Source organism: Pezoporus flaviventris, unplaced genomic scaffold (genome assembly GCF_033815535.1).
Source record: "Pezoporus flaviventris isolate CSIRO_AGI_PZ_B2104156 unplaced genomic scaffold, CSIRO_AGI_Pfla_v1 ptg000037l, whole genome shotgun sequence".
Classification (NCBI taxonomy): domain Eukaryota; kingdom Metazoa; phylum Chordata; class Aves; order Psittaciformes; family Psittacidae; genus Pezoporus; species Pezoporus flaviventris.
The window spans coordinates 10,857,814-10,880,280 of record NW_026892585.1 but is presented as its reverse complement, the minus strand read 5'-3'; the positions used below and the strand labels follow the sequence as shown (position 1 = coordinate 10,880,280).

General features: G+C 41.1%; 1 protein-coding gene across 2 annotated transcripts; it reads left to right on the top strand.

Moving 5' to 3' along the window:
- The first annotated feature begins 17,557 nt into the window (after positions 1–17,557).
- On the top strand, positions 17,558–21,208 carry YAE1 (YAE1 maturation factor of ABCE1). Of its 2 annotated transcripts, none has more exons than XM_061464681.1 (4): positions 17,558–17,797; positions 18,268–18,575; positions 20,134–20,255; positions 20,607–21,208. In XM_061464681.1, exons 2-4 carry the CDS (start codon positions 18,459–18,461, stop codon positions 21,034–21,036), a joined length of 669 nt encoding a protein of 222 aa, XP_061320665.1. In that variant the 5' UTR covers positions 17,558–17,797; positions 18,268–18,458; the 3' UTR covers positions 21,037–21,208. The 2 variants fall into 2 exon arrangements, with proteins under 2 accessions (XP_061320665.1, XP_061320664.1); XM_061464680.1 differs by having other exon boundaries at positions 17,558–17,803.
- The last annotated feature ends 1,259 nt before the right edge of the window (positions 21,209–22,467 follow it).

Below are 22,467 nucleotides of genomic sequence, written 5' to 3'. Positions count from 1 at the left end.
TGAATGCTTTCTTTGCACCATGTTATATGAAGTTTTATTTCATTAGCTTTCATTTCTTCATGGCACATCACCAAAGAGAACCTCCATTAGTACTGTTCAGTGTTTTATATACAGAAGAGTCTTCACATTTTCTGCTGCTGTTATGCTACTAACTAGTGCTTAAACTATAAAATTAAACATTCTTGCTGGATTCTCCAAGGTAGTATCAATAAAACCTTAATGTGTTCAGTTTGTAGGGGCTGCCTGATGTCAGTATGCTAGTCGATGCCCTCAAACACTAAATATTTCATGCAGGATGTGATGTGATCCATTTCCTTACGGTGTCAGCAGTCTCACTATTCATTGCAGTGAAGCTGCTGGAATGATCTTAAGTAAGCAGTCTGTGAGGTCACTGTCCAAATACTACGTACTTTCATGCTATGACCATGATAAAGGTCTGGTAAATGGTGGCAGAGCAATATGCTGCATTGCCAGTTCGAGGAGGTGGGATCAAGATACAGCTGACCTAAGCAACCAAACATCAGACCTCCATGGGGGGTTAGTAGGAAGAAATCAATGATGGAATTAAGTGTTCTCTGTTATCTTGGCAACTTCTGGATTTCTGAAGCACTGTTCTGCTTCCCTAAATACCGAAGGAATCGAACAAGACTCTCTTTAGTCATGGCTTCTTTTATATATAAAGGGGATTCACCTGAAATGCTTCCTCATATGGCTTTTTCTTAGGGCCAGCTCACAAGATCCTATTGTTGACTGTCTTGTTGTTGGGTTTGTTTTGTGTTTTTTTTACTGATCCCTTATATTCCCACCCAAATGACTGCAGTCACCTGAATACAGTTTTGTAAGTCATTTTGTGGGTCTCTAAGTCTTGTACAGTACAACTGAACTGTCAAATAGCTTAGCATTTGTCATTGTCCTAAGTAGTTTCTTGATCATCCTTAGTGCACTTACAGGTTGTTACAACAGAGTGTTGCCATTATTTCAGGTATTTTGGGGGGGGGATAGCCACCATACTGGGGCTCTGGTCAGACACTACCTATTTTGCCTGTTCTGGTGCAAAAAGAGACCAGCCCCTTAGCCAATATGGATTCAGTCCGCTTTCCTCTGTGCGGCTGATGGCTCAGGGGGAGCCCCCTGAGGCCTGGGCAGAGTAAAGCTGCAGAGTTGGAGGCTCCTCTGGGCTACACAGATGAGCTCCATTTAGATCCTGTGGGGTAGCAGAACTCCTTCCATTGTGGTGACCTGCAATCAGAGGGCAGCCATTCCTCAATATTTAATACAAGTCCAAATATGTCTATTATTATTTCGTAAGTCAAAGATAATCTTTATTTCCTAAATGACAGCAGACTTCTGAGTCTCTCCTTCCACCTGCGCACATAAGAGGACAAAAAAGAGGCATGGTTCTCCTCCTCCACTGAAAATCATTATCTACAGAAAATTACTCTTTGGTTATTTCCCCACTCTAAATACAGCACTTGTCTTTACAGTTCAGCACCTGATCCCCAGTAGTACAGGATGTAATTTTGTATTCTGCACAACTCTCCTCTGCTCTGTGAGTACATATGCAGTATGCACATGGCTCACTGATGTTTCGCATCAGGAATCTTCTCTTTCAGCAATAATGGGTCCAACCAAATTTCCAGATCCAAATAACACAAGATACTTCTTTTCTCATTTATTTTATCTAGCATATTGTTGCTTTGAACTTGAATAAACCAGCAGGGAAAAACAGAGCCTTACACCACCATACTTCAAACAGGAGTGTCCTTTTGCACCTGAAGCAACAGAACTTTATTAGGAAGCTGTCAGATACAGACAGACAGATTCAAGAGATTACAGCCACATAGGTCAGCAGGAGAGAGCAACAGTAATAAAGAAGACAGATGATCTGCAGTAGTCCTGATTGTTGCTGCTATACCAACAGAGGTGCAAGTGCTTCTACCACATCTGGAGAGGCTAATACCTTTGTCCTGGAGGTATTGCCTCAATGTGGAGTTACACTGCCCTCAACAATGCACTGTGGGGCACAGATGGGGAGAAGCGTGCCTCCTAAAGTCTAACACACGGTGCTTCCTCATCCTTTGTGGTGCAGCAGGGACTTCTTAGCTGCTATAACCCTACATATAAAAGAAGTGTTACAGCAAACATTATGCAGTCACTTACTGTAAAGACCAACCTCTTCCATGCTCGGCACATTTTTGCTATCCCAAGAGTTACAAAAGACACACTGTAATCAAAGACTATTGCATGAAACTTTCATAATGATCTTTCCTTTTTTTCTGCTCCCCTAACATGAGAAGTGACATTTTTCCTTAATAAGGATTGGAATAGCTGAACCGAACCAGTCTCCAGCACCATAGCGCACTGCCACTGCTATTTCAGTGGAAGCTTTGTCTCATTAACAGTTGCTGTCACTGGCATTAATAATTTAAAGCCACAAATGCTGTGAAGTTGTAAATAATTTAAAAAATATAATTCATGTCCATGCCGCAGCTCAGGATCCAAACTTTTTAAACCTGTATTTCCACTGCGGAGCACACACAATAGTCATCCTGCCGAAGTGCCTTAAAACAGCTCTTACTGTTTTATTTAGTTAACATTTCAACATCATGGTCTTGAGAGCATACTGGAGCACACTGGAGCACCAAGTTCTGCAATTGTTTCTGTTAAACAATTTTGTTTAACTTGTTCCTGTTTCTTGTAGGTTTCCTGCAAGAATGGGAGCATCATTAACTCCTAGAAAATACCTAAATAATAATTTGACCAAAAAAGCACAGTCTTTGCTCCTTGCCAGGATGTCACAGAAAAACATATTGGTTGAGATGTGCTCCACCTACCAATTCTTGCCCCATGAAACATTAAACCAAACAAAAACTACAAACACACACTTCCCTCCCATTCAAAAGTTACCTGAGAATTAAAAGATCTTTACAGGATTTTTCTTTTCCCCCTTCTTCATACAATTAGAAATAATGTTGGTTGCAAAAAAGCCTCATGAAGTTTTCTGTAAGGACACCTTTCTGATAAGGACCCCTTCCAGTGACTTCAGGTTTCCTTCCTGATATGAAGCATTCCTAAATCAGGTGCTAATTAGTTATCCAAGTTTAAAAGCTATGGTGCTGGGTAAGCCTTCGAAGTAGCAGGTGCCTTTGAACCACAGACATTCCAGTATTATTGAGATGTATTGCAGGCTTGCTCCTTGTTTTCTTAAAGGAAATATCAAGAATCAGCACAGCTGTTACTCATGAGGATATTCCTGGCACTAATGTGATTTACGTGCATTAATGTTTTTTGCCTGTCTGGGTAAGGTTGCTTTTACTGAGAGAGGATGTTGATCTCAGTTACTGAGAAAGCTGGCTTTTCTGTTGAAGATCATGAGAGTCTTCAGATGTGAGCCTCGGGGTTTGGGGAAAGGTTTTCTTTTTTGTTATTTACTGTTTTTCTTTTATAGAAGGGAGAGAAAGGTGTGAATTTATGTAAACATTGATGCTATTGCTTTAACAGGCTATCCTTTGGGGGGGAAAAAAGCTTGTCTGTGGCAGGAAGCCTTTGTTGCATCTCTCTTCAGTTGCAACACCAAGTTTCAGAGCCTGCCAAAGAAAGAGAGGCTTGTGACTAGCTATGAAAAGGGTAACCTACAATAGTTGCAAGAGCACAAGAAATCCCTAGATACAGGAAGGAAGGAAAATAAAAATATTCAATGTTTCTAAAGAAGATTCAGTCTCTATTTTCTATAAACTTTTTCCAAATTCTTTTCATTCCACTTGCTCTCCCAGCACCCTATGCAGAAAGCTTTCCGTTCTCACCAGGAACATGTCAGTCCTAACGAACGCTTACCCCAGACCCTACTACTGGGATCAGATTAGATGATGGGGGATGTTTCTATGCATCTTGGTATAACTGATTTGGTTTGTTTTTTTTAAACATTACCTGTTCTTGGTTGCTCTTACAGCGGTTTAATTCACCGCATGTCCTAATCCACCTGGGCTGGTTTAACTCGTATAGAATTCAGCTAAACTTGTAGATACAGAAATGTCCAATATGATTCACACCATCCAAACTTTCACCATTCAGACTTTCCTGTTGTAACTGGAAACCTTCCTAGTTAATTCATTGTATGGGATCAGGATTTCTTGTTTGGTTTAGGTGAGCAAATGCAGGTTTACCTCTGAGCTAACAGTCTTGAGCACCTTTAGAGTCAATGGAGGAAGAATGGACGCTTCTAGGGAACAATTAGCTGTGCCAAATATCACACCTTTTAAATTGTCTATTTCTACCCAATAGCTAAAAAGGAGCCAAGAACAACTTCTTCAGATGTGTAAATATCAGTACATAAGAAACGTACATTTGTGTGAAGTGAGTCATATTTTGTCCTTCTCATTCATGCACAAGATTGTATAATTATCTGGAAATACATGAGTAAATTAATACATGGATCCAACGTCAAGGTCTAGGGCTCTCAGTATATATTTGATGGGCCTTTCTTATTCAGAATTACCAAAGCTTGGTTTCATGCTGCAGTAATTAGAAATCCTTAAATTAGATCTTTCTGTGAATGAATGTCTACAGCAACAAGCATGGAAATCTTGTACTGAGTTAATTAGTAAACCAGAAGAGGGGCTCATGGCTCTATCCAAGGATTCTGTTTTTACCACCTTGGGTCCTACATCATAGGTCAGGTATTTTTCAAATGACATCAAAGAGGTTTTTACCCTTTCTCCTCTCCTTTGAGGAGAAAAGAAGGCTCAAGACAGAAAGCTACTAAACCTAATTAATCACATGGCTTAATCTTCTTTAAATGATAATCCTTCCTGTGCTGCGCATTTATATGAGAGCCTTAAACTGACATTCCCAAAACTGTTCCAAAGCGTTCACTCTTCTACATGTTTTACAAATGTTCAGGGCTCCAACCCTCTGTCCTTCATGAACTAGAATTCCCACTGAAACTTCCACTGGAGGAAATTACGCTCTTTCTACAAATTGTAGTAGCTGAGCACTGGCCAAGCAGAATAACTATCGTACTCTGTTTACAAAGTTGTTTGCATAGCAATGGTAGGTTAAATACCATCTATGTAAGCAGCCTATTAACATGTTATCAGATCCTACTATATCTTATTGTTAATGTGAAACTGGCCTAGTTTAACCGCATGTGATTTTGATATTTACCTTGGGTGTCATGTTAGGAGTTCATTGTTAGCTTCCACTGCAGCTGGAGAGAACATGACATCTTGGATAGACCAACGTTCTACTGGCAGTGCTTGCACACTGCATTGATCATACAGTGTGACAAGTTTTTTACTTTAGGTGCTCAGGAAAAGGCTTGAAGATAGTTTAGGTAAATGTAAGCTTTGGTATCCTTGACTACTTAGTAAGAAACAGAGCATGAGAATTGGTATTTGACATTACTAGATTCCTTAGCTGTTTCCCTAATATTCACTGGAGCTTCATCCTGCACTCCCCTACTCTGCTCCCCCAAAGGGTGGAGGAACATGCTGCTCTTTTAATCTCTTCAGTCACTTGTCTGAGTTTTATCTGAGTTAGATATTAAGAAGAAGCAAGAGGGAGAAGGAGCACGGATGAAGAGTGGGATCAAGACAGGGAAGTTCAGATTTGGAGGCCCTGGGATACTACTTTAGGGAAAAATAATTTTTAGGCGATAAACCTGAGAAACTTCACCTTTGGAGACAGAGAATGCGCAATGAAATCTTTTATATCATATGCTTATCTATGCACTAGAGTTGTTTCCCCACTTCCAAAGCTTCAATAAATTACTACATACTTTCCAAAAGCCTTGTTTTTCAGCAAGTTATTTCATGTAAATAGGCTAATATTTATCCATTTCATCCATATGCTGACTATGACACCTACAGACCAGAGAACTGTGCAAAAGCATGAAGATTTTTTTTTTCAGGGAGATAAAAAAAATGCCTTGCCCACTCCATCGCAGGAAAAGGTACATATGAAAAGATCAACGTGAATTAACATCAACCACTATCTGCTTTTCAGCTCTTAATAATGTACAGTATAGACATATCACAGTCTTAACCAGTCATCAGAGCTGCTGACCATACTTCAGATACACGGACACTTGTGCTCTTTTTGTTGTGCTTGGCAAAATATCTGGTGTCTATTTCAGGGATTTCAAATCTCCCAGCCTTTGCTTGCTTTGTCCTTCCTTCTTCCTTTGGTAGAACAGTTTCTGATTCTCCTTCGGTACCTGCTTCCCAATAGGAAGAACATATCCTGGGTGAGAAAATAGGAAGTTTATTTTAACCTACTCTGTGAAAAAAATGGAGACTCCAGCCACAGCTCTGTTTATTTAAGCGAAACACTTCTAACCATGACCACTAGTATTTGCCATTACCAAATAACTTAAGGACACAGACTTAGAGGTTATTGAGTATCTTTCACTATCAACTCTATTTACCATCTCTTCTGGTCATTCTGGACCCAGTTTTCCAGAAAACAGTTTTCCTCTCACAGTCCATACTAAGCAATTGGTACCACCGCCTCCTCTGCGCTACTGTTTAACGAAGAGGTGTGATGTAACTATCTTGTTTGCATTGTCTCTTTTTTGAGACAATAGTCTATGGTCCCAAACTCTATTTTACCTTTCCGTCTGCATCATGTCTCAAGACCTACCCATTTACAGTTGAAGGACAATAATTCAGTTAGCTTCACAACAGAAACAGCTCAAAAACCATGTAGATGATGCCCTCAGTGACATGGGCTAGTGGTGGACTTGGCAGTGCTGGGGAATGGTTGGACTTTGTGATCTTAAAGGTATCTTCCAACCTGGTTGAATCTATGACTTCTGGAGTTTGTATTTTTGCCTCCTGGGTTTATCTATGGCTATTTGGTTTTATTCTCAATATGTATTTATGGAGCTGTACAGATTATATTTTCATTTGACTTTGCATGAAGAGCATATCTCATTATTAGCTGAATTTTGCAAGATTAACAAACCAGTTTCTGTGTCTTTACATGGAATGATTATCAGGATATCTTATAGCAAAATGTGTTTTTGCAGGAAATTTGTCAAAAGCTTTTCTGGTACCTACTGTGGGAAAAATCTTCCTTGAGGATCTATGACCTAACTCCTGTTCATAAAGCTTCAGCCATTATAGACTGAAAAGACTATTCCGTTATCTGAAACGAGAAAAGATTTCTCACGGGTTCCAAAATCTTTCTTTGCTTTTCCTATTCCAGGAAGGGGCTGCAGCCAGGTAAGATCAATGTTGCCCAAACAAACAATACTAGAGATAGCAGTGTCTGTCCCTGGAAAGCAGGGGCTAAGATTTGTTTCTTATACAAGAAGTCAACTTGTAACAGTGATCTCTGCAACACTCAGCAGTGAGGGCTGAACCTTGGCCCTTGGCCCTGTGCCTCTAACATGAACCAGTCTAAGATTCTAAGGAGGAAAGGCTGAAAGGGTTGGGCAGATATTGCTTGTTATGTGACTCCTGTATTACACTTATAAACAGTGTTAGGGGCTCTGGGACTTCTCTGGTGTACATGTCTTGGGCAATGAGATTTTAATGGCTTGTTTAGAAGAAGTTTTGCTACTAAAACAGTTTTCTTGGAAGCTGACCTACTTTAGCTTTTTCCCGAGCATTAAATCCCCAAACTCAAGTCTAGGAACATACCAAAGCAGGCATTTTTGTTGCAGATCTTATCCCAATAACCAAAATCCGAGATCTTTTCCCTTAAACTATTATTTATGATCATAATCTTCTTTCTTTATCTTAGCAATCACTTCTGTGATATTTAATATCTCTCAATTTCTACTTTTACTTACAGAGCATCTTCATCATGCAGACACTCAAATCCAAGATTAAAAATCCTAACAAATTCTATGACAAACAAAGACCATCTGGTAGGCATAAACATAAATGAGATGCAAACCAAAAATCTCAGTAAACACTGAATCACCATCAATCTAGTATGTGTTCAAAGTCCCAAAACAACAGAATTATTTTATAGTGAGTAATGTCTTGCCAGTGGGGTACTATGCACAGTGTGATTAATTGTCACAGTCTAATGAGTTCCCCCCACCAAAAAAAAAGCCAGTCCAAATTTATTTTGCAGTATCAGTCTTAAATTTCATTCATTCATTTACTCTGAAATGTATTCTTTTATTATTTTTATCTATGGCACTGTACTGGGGAATGTGTTTCATATGCATACACAATTTCTCATTATTCTAGCTTTAGACTCTGAAAAGTTCCTTGCCTTCTCTTACAGAGGGGAAGAATGTCCACAGCAGGAAGACACTGACATACTTGAGGCCAGGCCACTACTTCTGACCCAGCAAAGAAAGAATAACACATCAATTACCCACAAAGATTTGACAGAAGGTTCTTTCTGTTGCAGACACGGAAGGGAAGCGTGTGCCCTGCACTTGGCTGGGGCACATGGTTCAAATCCTGCCTCCTCAGTCAGGGAATTGTGGAATCAATGTCAACAAGCCAACAGTTCACTCAAGGCCCATGCCTGGCTATCATACCCTGCTGCCCAAAACCAGGGCAGCATGACTTGGGCTTCTTGCAAGTCTCCTAACAGGTAGCTGAAGAAAAGACATAATATCCTGTTACATCCTATGAACTCTCAGGAGGAAGATTTAGAAGCCAGCACCTAATCTGCCAAAGCGGAGGGTTAGTCTCACTTCAGGGAATCTATCTTTTTTCCATTCCTGATACTCATAATGATTTATCCACTATCCTTCCATTTTCTCTTAATGCTAATGACTGCATAGAAAAATTACAAAATGAAGAGTTTAAACTTTGCAAGTATACACAGAACCAACACTGGAATCAATACAAGTTCAAGCATTTCAAATTACAGATAATTTTTAATTATTTATTGATATTTAATGAATGATACTCACTGTTACTTTATTCAGCAGCAGAGAGCTCTTTTGAATGGCTTTAGTTTCTGTAGATATTTTTACGCTGTAGCTCTATTTTTCTTTTATTTTTATTTTTTTTTAACGGACTAAATACTTTGCAAATGTTCACTGACTGGAGCAGAAACAAAACATCTACCATCTAGCTCACTTTTCTCATTGGTTTTAGTTACTGTGTTGAAGAACCTCTGCTATGAAGACAGGCTGAGAGAGCTAGGCTTGTTCAGCCTGGAGAAGAGAAGGCTCCAGGGTGACCTTAGAGCAGCTCCCAGTGGCTAAAGGAGCAAATAAGAAACTGGAGAGGGTTTTTTTACAAGGGCCTGTAGGGACAGGACAAAGGGGAATGGCTTCAAACTGACAGACAGGAGACTGAGATTAGATATTAAGCAGAAGTTCTTCCTGTGAGGGTGCTGAGGCACTGACACAGAGTGCCCAGAGAAGCTGCCTCATCCCTGGCAACGTTTAAGGCCAGGTTGGATGGGTTTGGAGCAACCTGCTCGAGTGGAAGGTGTCCCTTTCACACTGCATGCTACTCATACACATGCTCCCCAGTCTCTGATTAGAGATGGTTAAGTCATTCTTAAAAATGATGCATTACAGGAATTCTCATCCTTTAGCATTAAAATTAATTATTCATATTCTTTACGAAATGAGCAGTTTTACTGCTGCTGATTAAACAATATGCCTAAAATACCTTGTTTGCAATACTTTTTGCCCATCAATCATTTCATAAATTATTCAGAAATATTTGTATTACACTGTCTCTGGCACTGGTTATTTGGAGTCAGGGAGAAAGATAAATATCCTCTTAACATATTCTCCCTTAACAGAGACTTGGATGGGAAGATGGGGGAGGTGGTGGGGGCTGTTTGCTGTGGGTGTTGTGGAAAAGACCTAAAAGTTTAAAAAGAAATAATTTCATAAAAGAAAAATACTAATATTAGATGCTTAAGATTCTCACTAGAGTGGGACTTCTTTCTTTCCCCTTCCTTTCAGAGAGGGAATGTGCTGCAGCTCAGTAATGAATTTACTGTACACTGAATACAGACTGAATCTCCAGGAGAGGGAGACAATGAATAGGCCAGTAGGAAGGATTGAAGGCTGTTGTCAATTAAAGAGAAACCATGAAATAAATGAGGGGTTTCAGTGGTTGTTCTTCACAGCCACTCCAGTTTGGTATGCAAGGGAATGCTTCCAGTTTATTGCAATAGTAAATTTCAGAGCACAGAGAAAGAGAGAATATTGGCATTTCAATCAGGGCAGCTTCACACACAAGTGCGCAGCCCACTCAACTCTGTGTTGAAAGCTTTATGAAAGAAAGCCTGTAGGATATCCAAGAGATTACTTACAAGATTCTAAGGGATGGATTTTTTACGAAATCCTTATAACACAGCCTGGTGCCCTTGTTGAAGTGAATTTGAAATATGCCCCTGAGCTCCTCCAAGTCTGCAGACAATGCTCACAGGTAGCAGGGTATACACGCATACCTACATTTATTACAACAAACAGATAGATGCTTGTTTCAAATACAAAGATAAGGTGTCAATCTTTGAGATTTTAAAAAAATCAATGGTGTTTGTAGGGGCTACTATTAATTTTCATTACCCCATCAATCATTCAGGAAACAAGGTTTGTCTGTGTTGGTTTAGCTTCTGAAAAGAGAAAACAGCCATTGCACAGGAATATGAGGGCAGGAGCAACAGACAGAACAAGGGTTTACATCTTCAAATAATCACAGGCTACACCGTCTCAGGCCTTAATATAGTCTGAAAATTTTCTTGAGAAGCTAATATTGCATGAGGATAAAATGTAGCCTTCAGCACGTTAGTAGAACAACTATACACTAGAGAAAAAAGGACCACATGTGCTAAGATGATTCTCAGAGGACCTGCAGATTTTCCTTGGCCAAATAATTAGATCACAGTCTCTTTAATAAACTGGAAATTCCTTTGCCAAGTCTTGTATAAAGGGTGATCCTCAACAGAATATGATAGTTCACAAAAAGAAAAAAAAATTAGTTACATTATTCAGGAAAAGACTCTAAAATGTCCATTTTTTATAGAGTTCTGGGAACAGAACTGAACAGAACAGGCTATACCATGTTTATAATAACAGCAATAGACCTTGATACTAATATTCCACACAGGTGAAACTCTGAAACCTTGTAATGTGATCAATTTGCAATTGCTACCTGATTAAAATGACAAAACAGTTCCCATCCTGAGATGTATTTTTCACCCCAGTTGAACTATCCAAACAAAGCTATTGCAGTGAGATAGGTTTCTTGGGGGAATCTGGATGGGAGTTACAAAGAGAAACTACTGCGTTTAGGTAGAAATAAAATGATGTAGCCCATTTCTATCGAGAGCTTTTTGCAGTCTCTGTGCACAAATTGCCTCAAATCAGCTTCCCTTACACTTCCTCTCCTGTAACTGACACATTGCCATGGATTTGGAGTCACAGCCTTCAGGTGGTGCTGAATGAATTCTGATTAATTCTGATTTTGCTATGTAATTGCTGCATGACTTGTAAAATCGTTTAGTCACAATTAGCTGACACACTGACTCAATGGCAAAACACAATATATCGTTTTGCTGCAGGTGTGGCCTCATTTATTTGACAAACAGGATAGCTTGTAGTTTGGGTTTTTCTTCCCTAGCTCTCTGAAGAACTTTGAAGCTCCTTATTGCTATTTAAAATATGAGCCAAGCCTGCCTGACGAATCCCACTGAGCCATTCATTGCAGCTTTTGGATGAGCAAAGAAAGGCAGCTTCAGACTTTGAAGGTCTCATATGGCTCCTCAGGGCCTGAGCCTGCAATATGATCACTGCTGTTTCAGTTTTCTTAAAGAGTTAGCAAGTTTGCTGCTGCCAAGAATTCGATGGGAAAGCTCACCTTCAGTGTGATCCTGCATGTGAGAACTGCGTCACCCTCTGAGCAAACCCACAGAAACCAGTAAGTACTTGAATAGCAATGTGCTTCTCATCGGAAGCCAGGGTGACAGGTACTGACCCCAGTAATTCAATGAAAACAAAATAAGGTACCGAATGTTACTTGCTTAGGTGGTGGTTTATTGTCGGATGAGGTGAACTGAGAAAAATACAATGGACAAGTATAGGCAGGTAACTACACGTAAATGTACATAGTTAAATCCTGTGAAATAATATGGAGTAACTATGAGTAACAATGCTCAGTCTTTTCCAGACTAGTGAGTAATATTTAGGATAGGCCACATGCACCAGTTCATCTTGTTTAAATGTCAGTTCCCTGTTCTGTTGAGCTGCGTGGCACCAGCTATTGATGACAGTACCTTCCACTGATGCTAATTGTGCAAGATGAGCACATCTGTACTTGCAACTCTGAGAAAGTAGCTCAGGAAAGTGGTAAGATCAAGTTCAAGGCAAGGCAGGAGAATCAATTCATGAGCAGTTAGCTACATGCCATCACCTCCAGGTGGCTGAGCGTAACTCTGAGCTAGAGCCATAAGCAAAGCGGTACATGTTCTTTCAGCACTGGTTAAGAGGAAAGGACCAAGAATGGGAGACAGGAGGTAGGAGAAGAGAAAGTAACTGCCCAACTGCACTGCCAGGGGCGGCGCAGTAAGGTCTACCACCCCACCTGCCTGTAGCAGCAGTCATAAGGGAAATATGGGGAAAAGAGGCAGAAAACAATGTGCTGTTCCCAGCAATATGCTGTCCCGGGCATTTGCTTTGTCTCACCTCACAGGACCCTCCTTGGAGAGCTCCAGGAGTAGCTCCTGGGTGACAAGGGCTCTGCAGGAGGCTGTAGCTTACTGTGGGAGGGAGCCAGCCCCAGTGTACAGCTGGGTCCCAAGAGGCCCAGTGGTGCCAGCTCGCTTTCCTCCACAGCTGAGGATGTGAACTGCCCAGCAGTGTCTGTGCTAGCACAGCCAAACAACCAATTATACGCTGCAGATATGGCATACATGCTGTACTCGAATTGTTCACAATCCACATGCAATTCAAAAGCCACCATTTAACCACCCTTGTCATAACCTCAACCTTTCAGAAACTGTGCATTGTCACTGAAACAATTGTTTTCTTACGGTTTCAGGTGCCAAAGGAATCAGTGCACTCCACAAGTTCTATGCCTCCCAGCAGTTCTATTGACTTCAGACAATTGGATCAGCACTGTACAGCTGCTATTCCTGCAGTTTTTCATCATTTGTCCAAGTTTATATAAGGGATAAAACAGAGGGCAATTCGTCTCTTAGCCAAAGGAAAAGAGCTGGCATTTCTCTCTCAGAGCATGAGTTTGATAAAAAGTCTGTGGGATCTGAATAGAGATGCAATTCACTGGGTAAATTCCTAACTTTGCAGAATACAGTATTTTCCTTGGACCAGTTACATTTACAGTAATCATTTTGATACGATCAATTATTATTTAAATAAAATGGAAGCTCTACATCAAAAAACATAACCAATAAGGTAGAAAAACCTTCCTGAAGGGTATCTGAGTCAGAGAGCTACAAGGTCCTGATTTATTGATACGAAACCAGTCAGACTCATCACTGATATCACAATTCCAAAAGACACATGATTCAGCTACAGAACTAAAATGTAGAATTTCTTACATTTTCTTGTCCTTACTGACATAACCTTTTCCTGTGGAATTTCACCCTGTAAAAAGCTGTCAATAGACTGAAGACAATTAGGAATATTCCTTCCTTGCTTCTCTGTTGTATGTTCTAAAATGGATGCTGCTAACATTAATCTTGATCTGAAATGTGTATATAGCTCATTCTGATCTCAGTCATAGCACCTTCTTTGCAATGTTAGAGTAGTTACTGAAGTTCCAGTATGAAAATATGAACATCTGGGGACAACAAATTTCACTCGTTTGAGGAGCAAGCCAAGGAGAATGTCAGATAAAGGGGAACTGCTTTGGTGTTGATAAACTATATCCATTGCTCTGTTTAGTATGTAACAGTTAGGAGAACAGTTTTCAGACTGCAAATCTGGCTTCCCTGGTAATGAATAAAACAAGCCTGGGGAAAGCAGGGAAGGCAAAAAGTATCCCTTCAGTTAACCACTTACACATATAATTGAGTACAAGCCAAACTGCTGGCAGTCCATGGGATAGTCAGGAAAGGTTTCTTTTTTGGCTAGGATTTGCATTGGTAATGATTCTGCAAGTAGGAAAACTGCCCTGTTGTGACATTTAACTACCAAAGGTCTGTGTTTTGGTAATATGGTGGAAGGAAGAGGCAGAAAACTATCTTCCCCCTTGAAAACGTTCGTGTGAGAAGCAATGGCAAAAAGGTTATTAATATTTCTGTGGCGCTTTGAAGTGAATGTTAAGACATTTACCCTGGATATAATCATAAATTTCAAGCACTTTCCCATATTATAGTATTTTCTTCTGACATTAAATGAGACATGTCGACCCAAAGTGTTCTGTAATATTATATTATTGAAGAGAAGTGATTACACAAACACAGGCAAGTGATTCCTATGTATTACTTACCTTCATCACAAGAGGGTGATAGGGATTTACTAGTAAATTGCCTTAATATTCTGAATGAGAGATGTTATTGGAAAACACAGAAATGTACATTTATTACCATGCTCTGGTAATAATCATTGATCTTAGAGGTGGTTTTTAACCCTCTTGTTTAATTTAGTGTTAGTATAGTCTCCTGTGCTGTGAGCTGCAATATTTAAAACCTCATTAAGCCTATGACCTTGCAGTTAACCTGTTAACTCACTGCTTCCTTCTCTGTGGTAGCTCTGGAAGCAAAGGATTTAAGCAGTGGAGGTCACCGTATTATTATTGCAACCATCAGCCAGCAGTACACAACCCCACCACCCGTTACATAAAGGAAAAATACAGAGTGCCAAGATGAGGACAGAGATACAGGCTGCACATGAGTATGTCTGTCTTGTTGCTGTTGTAGGCAGTTCTCCCAATACCTGTTACCACTGTATTCAAGGGAAACAGACTAGAATCAGCCAGGCAGTATCTGGAAAAGACTACAGCCCTCACCATAGGTAGAATATGTATTTTGTGAGGGACTGATGGTCTAAGGCTCTTCAGAAACTTTGTACAATGTTTGCTGACAATGCATATACCATCTTTATTAAATATTGATGGTTTTCATTCTCCTCACATCCCAATAGCTTACTCTTTCCCATTATGTTTTAGTCTTGTTTACCGCAGAGAACAAGTAAACAGTGATTTAAGTGTTCTTGAAATTCATCCAAATGCCATTTAAGTGATGTTATTTCTTAAAACGATTGCATTACTCCCTAAATTAGAGTCAATGAAACATGCTTCTGGAGGTCCATGACAATAGGCATTGTATAATTGGAGAATAATTTACGGTGTAAATACTCCTCTGCCCTGAGCTCTTCTCAAGCCTTAACTCAACTCTGCTAGAGACAAGATAGTACACAGCAGTAGAGATGAGAATGTGATCATCCTGGCCCATGGAGTAGCTCATACACAGCACAAGTCCTGGCTATGGTAATCAACCACCCTTCAAAAAAGCTTTAAACCTTGAGGTGTCTTTGTACATTAGGACAAAATCCATTGGCTGCTCATGTCAGTCTGGGTTTGAGGCACCGATGACTGAAAGACAAGAGTGTGTAATGATCTGAATGGACCATTATTATACACAGTAATAAAGGTGTAAAGGAGCAGCCCATGCCACTGTGTTCATGTATCTTGCTTTTGGCAATCACTCATGGCTGATTGCTTAATGGCAAGCCTTGCTATTAAGATGAAGCTGACAGTAATCCTTTGTAATGATGTCCCCCAACTCCTTAGTAATCTTAAACTCTGCATGACTCTGTATGGGGCCCTTTGGAAGCTCTCCCTAGTACTCCAAGTGTGCAGGGAGTACAAGCTGAGCCAAGCATGTTCATGGATAAGAGGCAGCTTTGGTATTACACATCCTATAAGCCTAAAATTAGATAGTTTTTAATCTTAGATATGGCGGTGACAAACTTTGCAATTGGTCACAAATCATCTACTTTGCTTTTCACATTTTCAGATTTCTTTATTCTGCAAAAATGTGGGAACTGCTTTGTAGCCTGTGAAATGTTGTTGTGTTTTGATTCTTAGGCATGTGTAATTACAAAGTGTCACACTGCTTTATTTGGAACACACTTAGGTGTGGAAAACCTCCACACCCTGTGGCACCGCACCTCACCCTCAAGCCCTGCCAGTGGTCCTGTCAAGGCCACCAGCATACAATCAACTTGTCTTCAAGTTGCAACTGCTCTTCATAACCCAACAATGCTGCTCTGTGTAGACAATATGATTCACAAAATTACCCACACACAACTGCTAAGAGAAAGGGGTAGGAATATGAGCATTCTTCATTGTTTCTCATGGTTGTAAGGACTTATGTTAAATAAACATATGTGTGGAACAATCAATTGTGGTAAATATAAGACATTTAAACCGAGATGCTGTGAACTTGGGAAACTCACAGGGGCCCTGAGCCATGACCTCTGTATCTTTTCCAGAAGAGCAAGAGGCTGAGGGGACAGAGTGCAGAATGATACTCAAAGGGTTAATCCAGGTTTAGCAGTGCCATTACTACCTGTCATGAGGGGTCATGAGTTGCTGTTGCTAGGTGGTTTTTCTGTGATTCTGCATTTGTGCATGTGGGCTGTATTCAGCATTGTTACCTGAATGCCAGAGCTAGCTAAACAAGCCTCTACCAGACAGGAGGTGGAAGTGATTGATAGCCCTAGGCTTGGAAATCAGCAGTCATGTACATACACAGTAACAGCTGAGGAACAGATATGCACAGTTCTGGCCATCCTGGGCACCAGTTTCATTTCACCCCAGGCACACCAGTTTTCTAGACAGATTTGGGTTACTTGGCTGCTCACACCTCAGCATGTAACCAGCAGAAAGCATTCGAGAAGGGCCATGAGCAGAAGGACAGGTTTTCTTTGCAAAACTAAAGGGACGAGGCAAGTGAAAGTCCTGTGGCTGTGTTCACTGCTCAGTACCTTCAGTGTGAGGACAGGCTTTGCCATCCCCAACTTCAGTGTCCCTAGCCCTACTATGCTGCGTGGTAAACAGCGCATCAGCCTCTGCAGATGAGGGACACACAGAAGCACTCAGTACATGGGGGCATTTACTCTAGCAGGAGTTGGCCGTTTGGAGAAACATAAAACTTGAAATTCAAGGTTGGTGTATAGTATGTTTATGAAGATTAACTAACTTCAAACTTACGCTCATAAGCCAAATGCAGTATGCACCGAGAAAAAACGTTATTCTGTTGTATGTCAAAAAGGTATTAATGTTTTCTCTAACAGAAGCAAACACTGTAACACGTTACTCCTCCTGGCACCCTTCATACTGGAAAGGATTTATTACCGTAATGCCTCAATCTTGTAGAGGATAGTTTAAGGACACACCTGAGGACCCCGAGGACTCAGAAGCCAAGAAGGCAGACTTTTGTTTTTACATTCCACAATTTACGACTGAAGAAACGATTACACCTCCCTGCCTCGAGGCTGGCCTGAAGGTGCCCCGGAGGGCCAGGGCCACCCACACGACCCTCAGCCCGGGCAGCCGGAAGAGGCGTTCACAGTAATGGCTCCTTCCGGCACCGACTCCCGGCCTCCTCAGCGGACAGCACATCTCGACGACCCAGCCACCGCGTCCCGCCTTCTTCACGAGGATGCGAGGCCGCGCCCTTACTCAATATGGCCGCCAGCCTCCGGTGTCTTGGATGGGCTTTGAAGCCATAGCACTGCCGGGTAAGATGGCGGCCATTTACCTGAGCACCTTGCCCTCGGTCAACATGGCTGTCGCTCAGCTATTGCTTCTGACGTCAGTGAAGCCAGTTTGCCATCAGTCAAGATGGCGGCCCCCAGCCAGTGGCGGAGCTCCGTGCCGCGGCGGCTGTGGTGAGGGTACGGGGCGTGGGGCTGTGCTGGCGGCGGGGCCCGAGCTAGCAGCCGGGAGAAACGAGGCGAGGGGAGGGGGAAAGAAGGCTCCCGCAGCGCAGCCGCTTGTGTGGAGCTGAGCGCCGGCCGTGAAATGGACTGGCGGGGCCTGGCGGGGACCGCGGTGGTGTCCTGTGGACTCGGCCATGGTTTGTCAGGGAGCGGGGCCGGTTGGGGTGCGCCTCTTGGGCCGCGGGGAAGGGGCCTGCAGGCTGCGAGAATCCAGCCGGTGGTGTCCCGGGGGAAGCGGCGTGGCCGGGCACGGTACGGCTCTGCTGGCCCCGGGATCCCTGAGAGCCATTGGTGCCGCTGCAAGGAAAGGCGCTTGTTTTTTATTGCCGTAGTAAGGGCAGAAACTGCTGCCTTGAGCTGTCCCTGTAAGCCTCAAAAGTTGCTTTGTGAGTGATGATCTGCCTGGCTTGTCTCAACAGATGCACCCCGATGGTGAACAGCGTCGAGTTTCCATGTGGAAACCAATGTGCAGGTTGAACCACCAGCTCCCTTCGTGACCTCTTCAGAACTCGCATTTTGTGCCTGTATTCTACTCGGACACTTAGCCAGGGGGACTTTTGAGAGTATTTTCTTAACCACATAAACAGAGGTCATAGCCATCACTGCTGTTATGGCCTGGGTACAAGCTGCAGTCAGCCAATCCAGTGAGGATATATTTGATGAAGATGCAGATGAGATGTGTCTACTACAGAAAGAATGGAATAGCACCATGAAAAAAAGATTGAAGGTAATATTACAGCAGTGGTTTAAGAGTCTCTTTAACCATTTCAGCTATTTCGATACATACCTCGGTATACATGTGGCTTATTTAAAGAGGGTGTTGTGGTTTAAACTAAGAGTGGCTGCTTAAAAAGTTATTGTGGCTTAGTTTCTTCTGAATGCCAGGAAAATGTAGCAGGGATTTACAGGAACACTATCCTAGTAGTCATCCAAGCAAAGTACTGTTTTACTAAAAGACATCAGCTCCCTCTGTACAGTCATGTGCATTTGTAAAAGACAGTGCTCAATTCTGATGTGAGCTGTATGCTTCATACTTGTAGGTATGCCACTGTATTGCAGTATACCACTAGTAAATGTAGGGCAACACAGCTAAACAGTGCTAATAGAGAAGTCGGAGATGTTTGGGCTTTTAAGTAGAGTTCTTAATCAGTCAGATGTAAGATTTGTGACTCCACGTGAAACCACAATTGGATATTGTGGTCTGGGTAGTTCTTTGGCTTATTTACTCTCCTAGTGAAAAGAGTATTTTATGAAAGCTTTTTTCCACAGGCTTTGCCTCCCTGGTATTCTACAGGGAGCAAAACAAGTACATAAACCCGGGTTACTTCAACAGATACATTACCATTCAACATGGGACCAGTAGGGCTTGTCTGCTCAAGGGTGAACAGCATTTGGCTGAAGAACATGAATGGAAGCTCTTGTGTAGGCTGTTGATGAGGAAGGGTATTACAACAGAGCTGTTGTATTCTCCAAGGAAAAGTCTCCTGCATGTGAGTCCCTTGAAAAGCCTGGTTCTTTTAAGGGGCGGTTCAGTGTTCTTATACAAAACCCTCTGATATTTTATAAGTAGATACTGCAAAATCACAGAATGTTATTGATGTTAGAGCTGTATGTTGTGCAAAATAAACATTCTTGTTCCTGGCTATTTCTTCACTCATGAGTGATGCTTTCACTCTTACAACTTGGAATTTTGGTGTGAAAGAAGTTAAGAATTACTCTATGTTACATGGTAATATGATCAGAATATGAAGAAATTAATTTGCATTACAGTCATTAATGGTTTCTCACAGAAAACCATCACATTGTTTTGTATATTTACATGTGATTTTCTCCATCACCATATTTTTTCTGGTATAACTCTTGAATTAAATGAGATCCAGCAGAGAAGCAAGGCTCAGTAATTGTTTTTGTGGAAACAGGTAGATGGATTACAGACTGAAGAGTACCTCTGCTAAAGGGAGGTTTTGCAGTTTGTGTAGTTTTAGATGGCTAGAAATCTGTCTGTGGTATTCCTTAATGAATTTTTTATAAAGGAGGTGGTTATCGTAAAAGCAAGCACTTTCTTCCAGATTTCTCTTATTTTCTGATGTTTCTAAAAATACTCTCCTTATTTTCAGACCTTCTGGGTCTTTTGGAAGTGGGGGTTTAGCTGGGACAGATGTTAAAATCTAGAAGCTGTAATTTAAGAGGCTGAACACTCGTTTAAGCTTTTTTTATTGTTACAGAATTGTCACAGGTCTAGTTTTTCATCTTGTGAACAACCTGTTTCACTGCTCTTATTACAGGAAGGCTATAGGGATGGAATTGAGGCTGGGAAAGAACTTGCACTCCAGGAAGGCTTTAATCAAGGTTACAGACACGGTGCTGAGCTGATGGTTACATGTGGCCAGTTCAGAGGAACCCTGAAGTAAGTTACGAACTTCTTAAGGTCATATGCATGTGGAGGGTGTGTGTGAAGGGAGCATGCATTGTAAATCTGTCCAGAGTGAGCAGCCTGAGAATCATCTAGGTCTTGAATACAGGTTGTAGAGTTCTCATTGTTAAAATTCCTCTCTCAGTTGCTCTGCCAAAATTATCTAAATCTACATCTTTAAGCTTAATACTCGGTTCTACTGCTTGAATTTCCCAGAAAATGTGAATGAAATATATGCATTTATATAGTATAAGTATCTTGTCACATTGGTATCAACTTTCAACAACTGGAGGTCTGTGTGAGTACATGTAATCACTTTTTTGTTGTTTTTTTTTAACTTTTCAGTGCTCTCTTATCCTGGTGTCATTTTAATGGACATGATTCTGCTTTAAGTGAGATAAATAATCTTCTTGATGCAGTTGGAAAGCACGAAGAAGATGTGCTGAAGTACCTGAGCTCTACTGAACAACAGCCACATCTTGGACACATTTTAGATTCTGTTCAGGACATGGACCTTAATCACACAGCTCCAGGTGGGACAGAATACAATGAAGTTCAAGCTGGAAAACATGCAGACGGTGGCAGCTCTGGTGAAAACACTTGCAGAAGTAATGGTGACGTTGGTTACTTGCAGTCTGAATGCAGCAAGGCAAAACTCTGCACAGATCCTGAAAAGTCAACCCTTGCTTGGGTTAAAAAGCAGACTATTTGGCTAATAGAGCAACTGGGCTTATCAGTGGATATACTCCATCATGTCCAGCATCTGGAACATTAGGTTTTCTGTTTCATGGTATTTAAAATTATCTCAGCTGTATTTGATTCTCAGTTTGTGGACCATGGCTGATGCATCACTTCATTTTAGGGAAGTCTGATTTTGGTACTTTCCATTAGAGATAATTCTGCAAAACTTCACATTTTGGCTTCTGGCAAAAAAAGAAAAAAAACACCTTGCTTTTAACCTTAAATTTTTACAGAAAGGGGAAAGGACTTGTAGAGCTTTACAGAGATTTGGTAAACACGTTTCTGTTCTGTGTCAGAAGCTATCATCTCACCCCTACTTTCTCATTTGGAAATGGAGCAAATCCCTTAAATAGCCCCTCTAAATCAGTCCTCTCTAATATCTAAAAAATAAATGCCCTGTGCTATGGACAGCTGTTCTTGCAGAATAAGCTGCTGTTGATGATGTGCTAACTCTGTAAAACAGAGGAAGATTTGCTGCTGATGTGAGTGTTGTGACTCTCTCTAGTCACTGTATAAAATATAGGAATTTTTTGACCATCATATTCTTCCTCTTGTAACCACTGTGCAATGCACTTTCACATTTAAGAACTATTTTTTCCTCCTCATACAGTTCTAGTTATTTCACTTGTGCTGAAAATACACCATTCTCTTTGAATGCAGAATTACTGTTGTTTTGCTGTTAGACCATCTCCTCTCACCCTCTTAGACCACACTGAACATGTTTCCAGTCTAGTGAACTCCTTGTGTTTTTTTTGCCAGTCCCTCTAGCCTGAACTCTCTTTCCCTCATTCCCAGAGTATTTTTCTCAAGCTCTTCAAGGAAGCCAGCCATATTCACCTTCCTTTTTGAACCACGTTGTCAGCCACACACATATAGTTCTGATAGTGCTGTGTTTCTGTGCCAGCATTCTATATTTGACACCTTTTCCTGTTGCTTCCCTTAACTGTAGTTGCAAATAGCTCTGGTCTGGAAGTCTCTTCTTGATGAATTCCTGTCTCTGTTTTACACTAGTTAAAATGATTTACAGTAAGGAGCTTACTTGTTTTAAGTTGCTTGACTTTCCTTCATGTCTGAGACAAAGCAAGTCTAGACAGAGACAAACTGAAATTTTGAACAGCCAACTGAAATATGCTTTAAAAAATAAATTCACAAAAACAGTTTTATACTTTGAGACCAGAAAAAAGCTAAGGTAAAAATTACTTGACTTTCAGAGACTGAGTTTACAACTTCCCTACTAAAGATTCTATTGTCCTGCCATGGAGTTGGTGGACTGTAAATTTGGCTGTCATTCAGTACCACTTCTGCATTAGGGGAAAACAACTGCAATTAGGAGTCTCTATCTGCATAGATTACATACATGCAAAACTGTTCATTCATTTTCTCCATTTATTTAGCATAATGCTGACATGGATAAAGTTGCTTTCCCAGAGGTGCATGTGTCATGTTATACCCTATATCACATATG

Bases quoted from the DNA above. Each gene is read 5' to 3' on its own strand.
- YAE1 (XM_061464681.1), top strand. From the start codon at position 18,459: ATGGCCTGGGTACAAGCTGCAGTCAGCCAATCCAGTGAGGATATATTT. The intron at 18,576-20,133 runs GTAATATTACAG...CTCTTATTACAG, and splicing joins CCATGAAAAAAAGATTGAAG to GAAGGCTATAGGGATGGAAT. The intron at 20,256-20,606 runs GTAAGTTACGAA...TTAACTTTTCAG, and splicing joins CAGTTCAGAGGAACCCTGAA to TGCTCTCTTATCCTGGTGTC.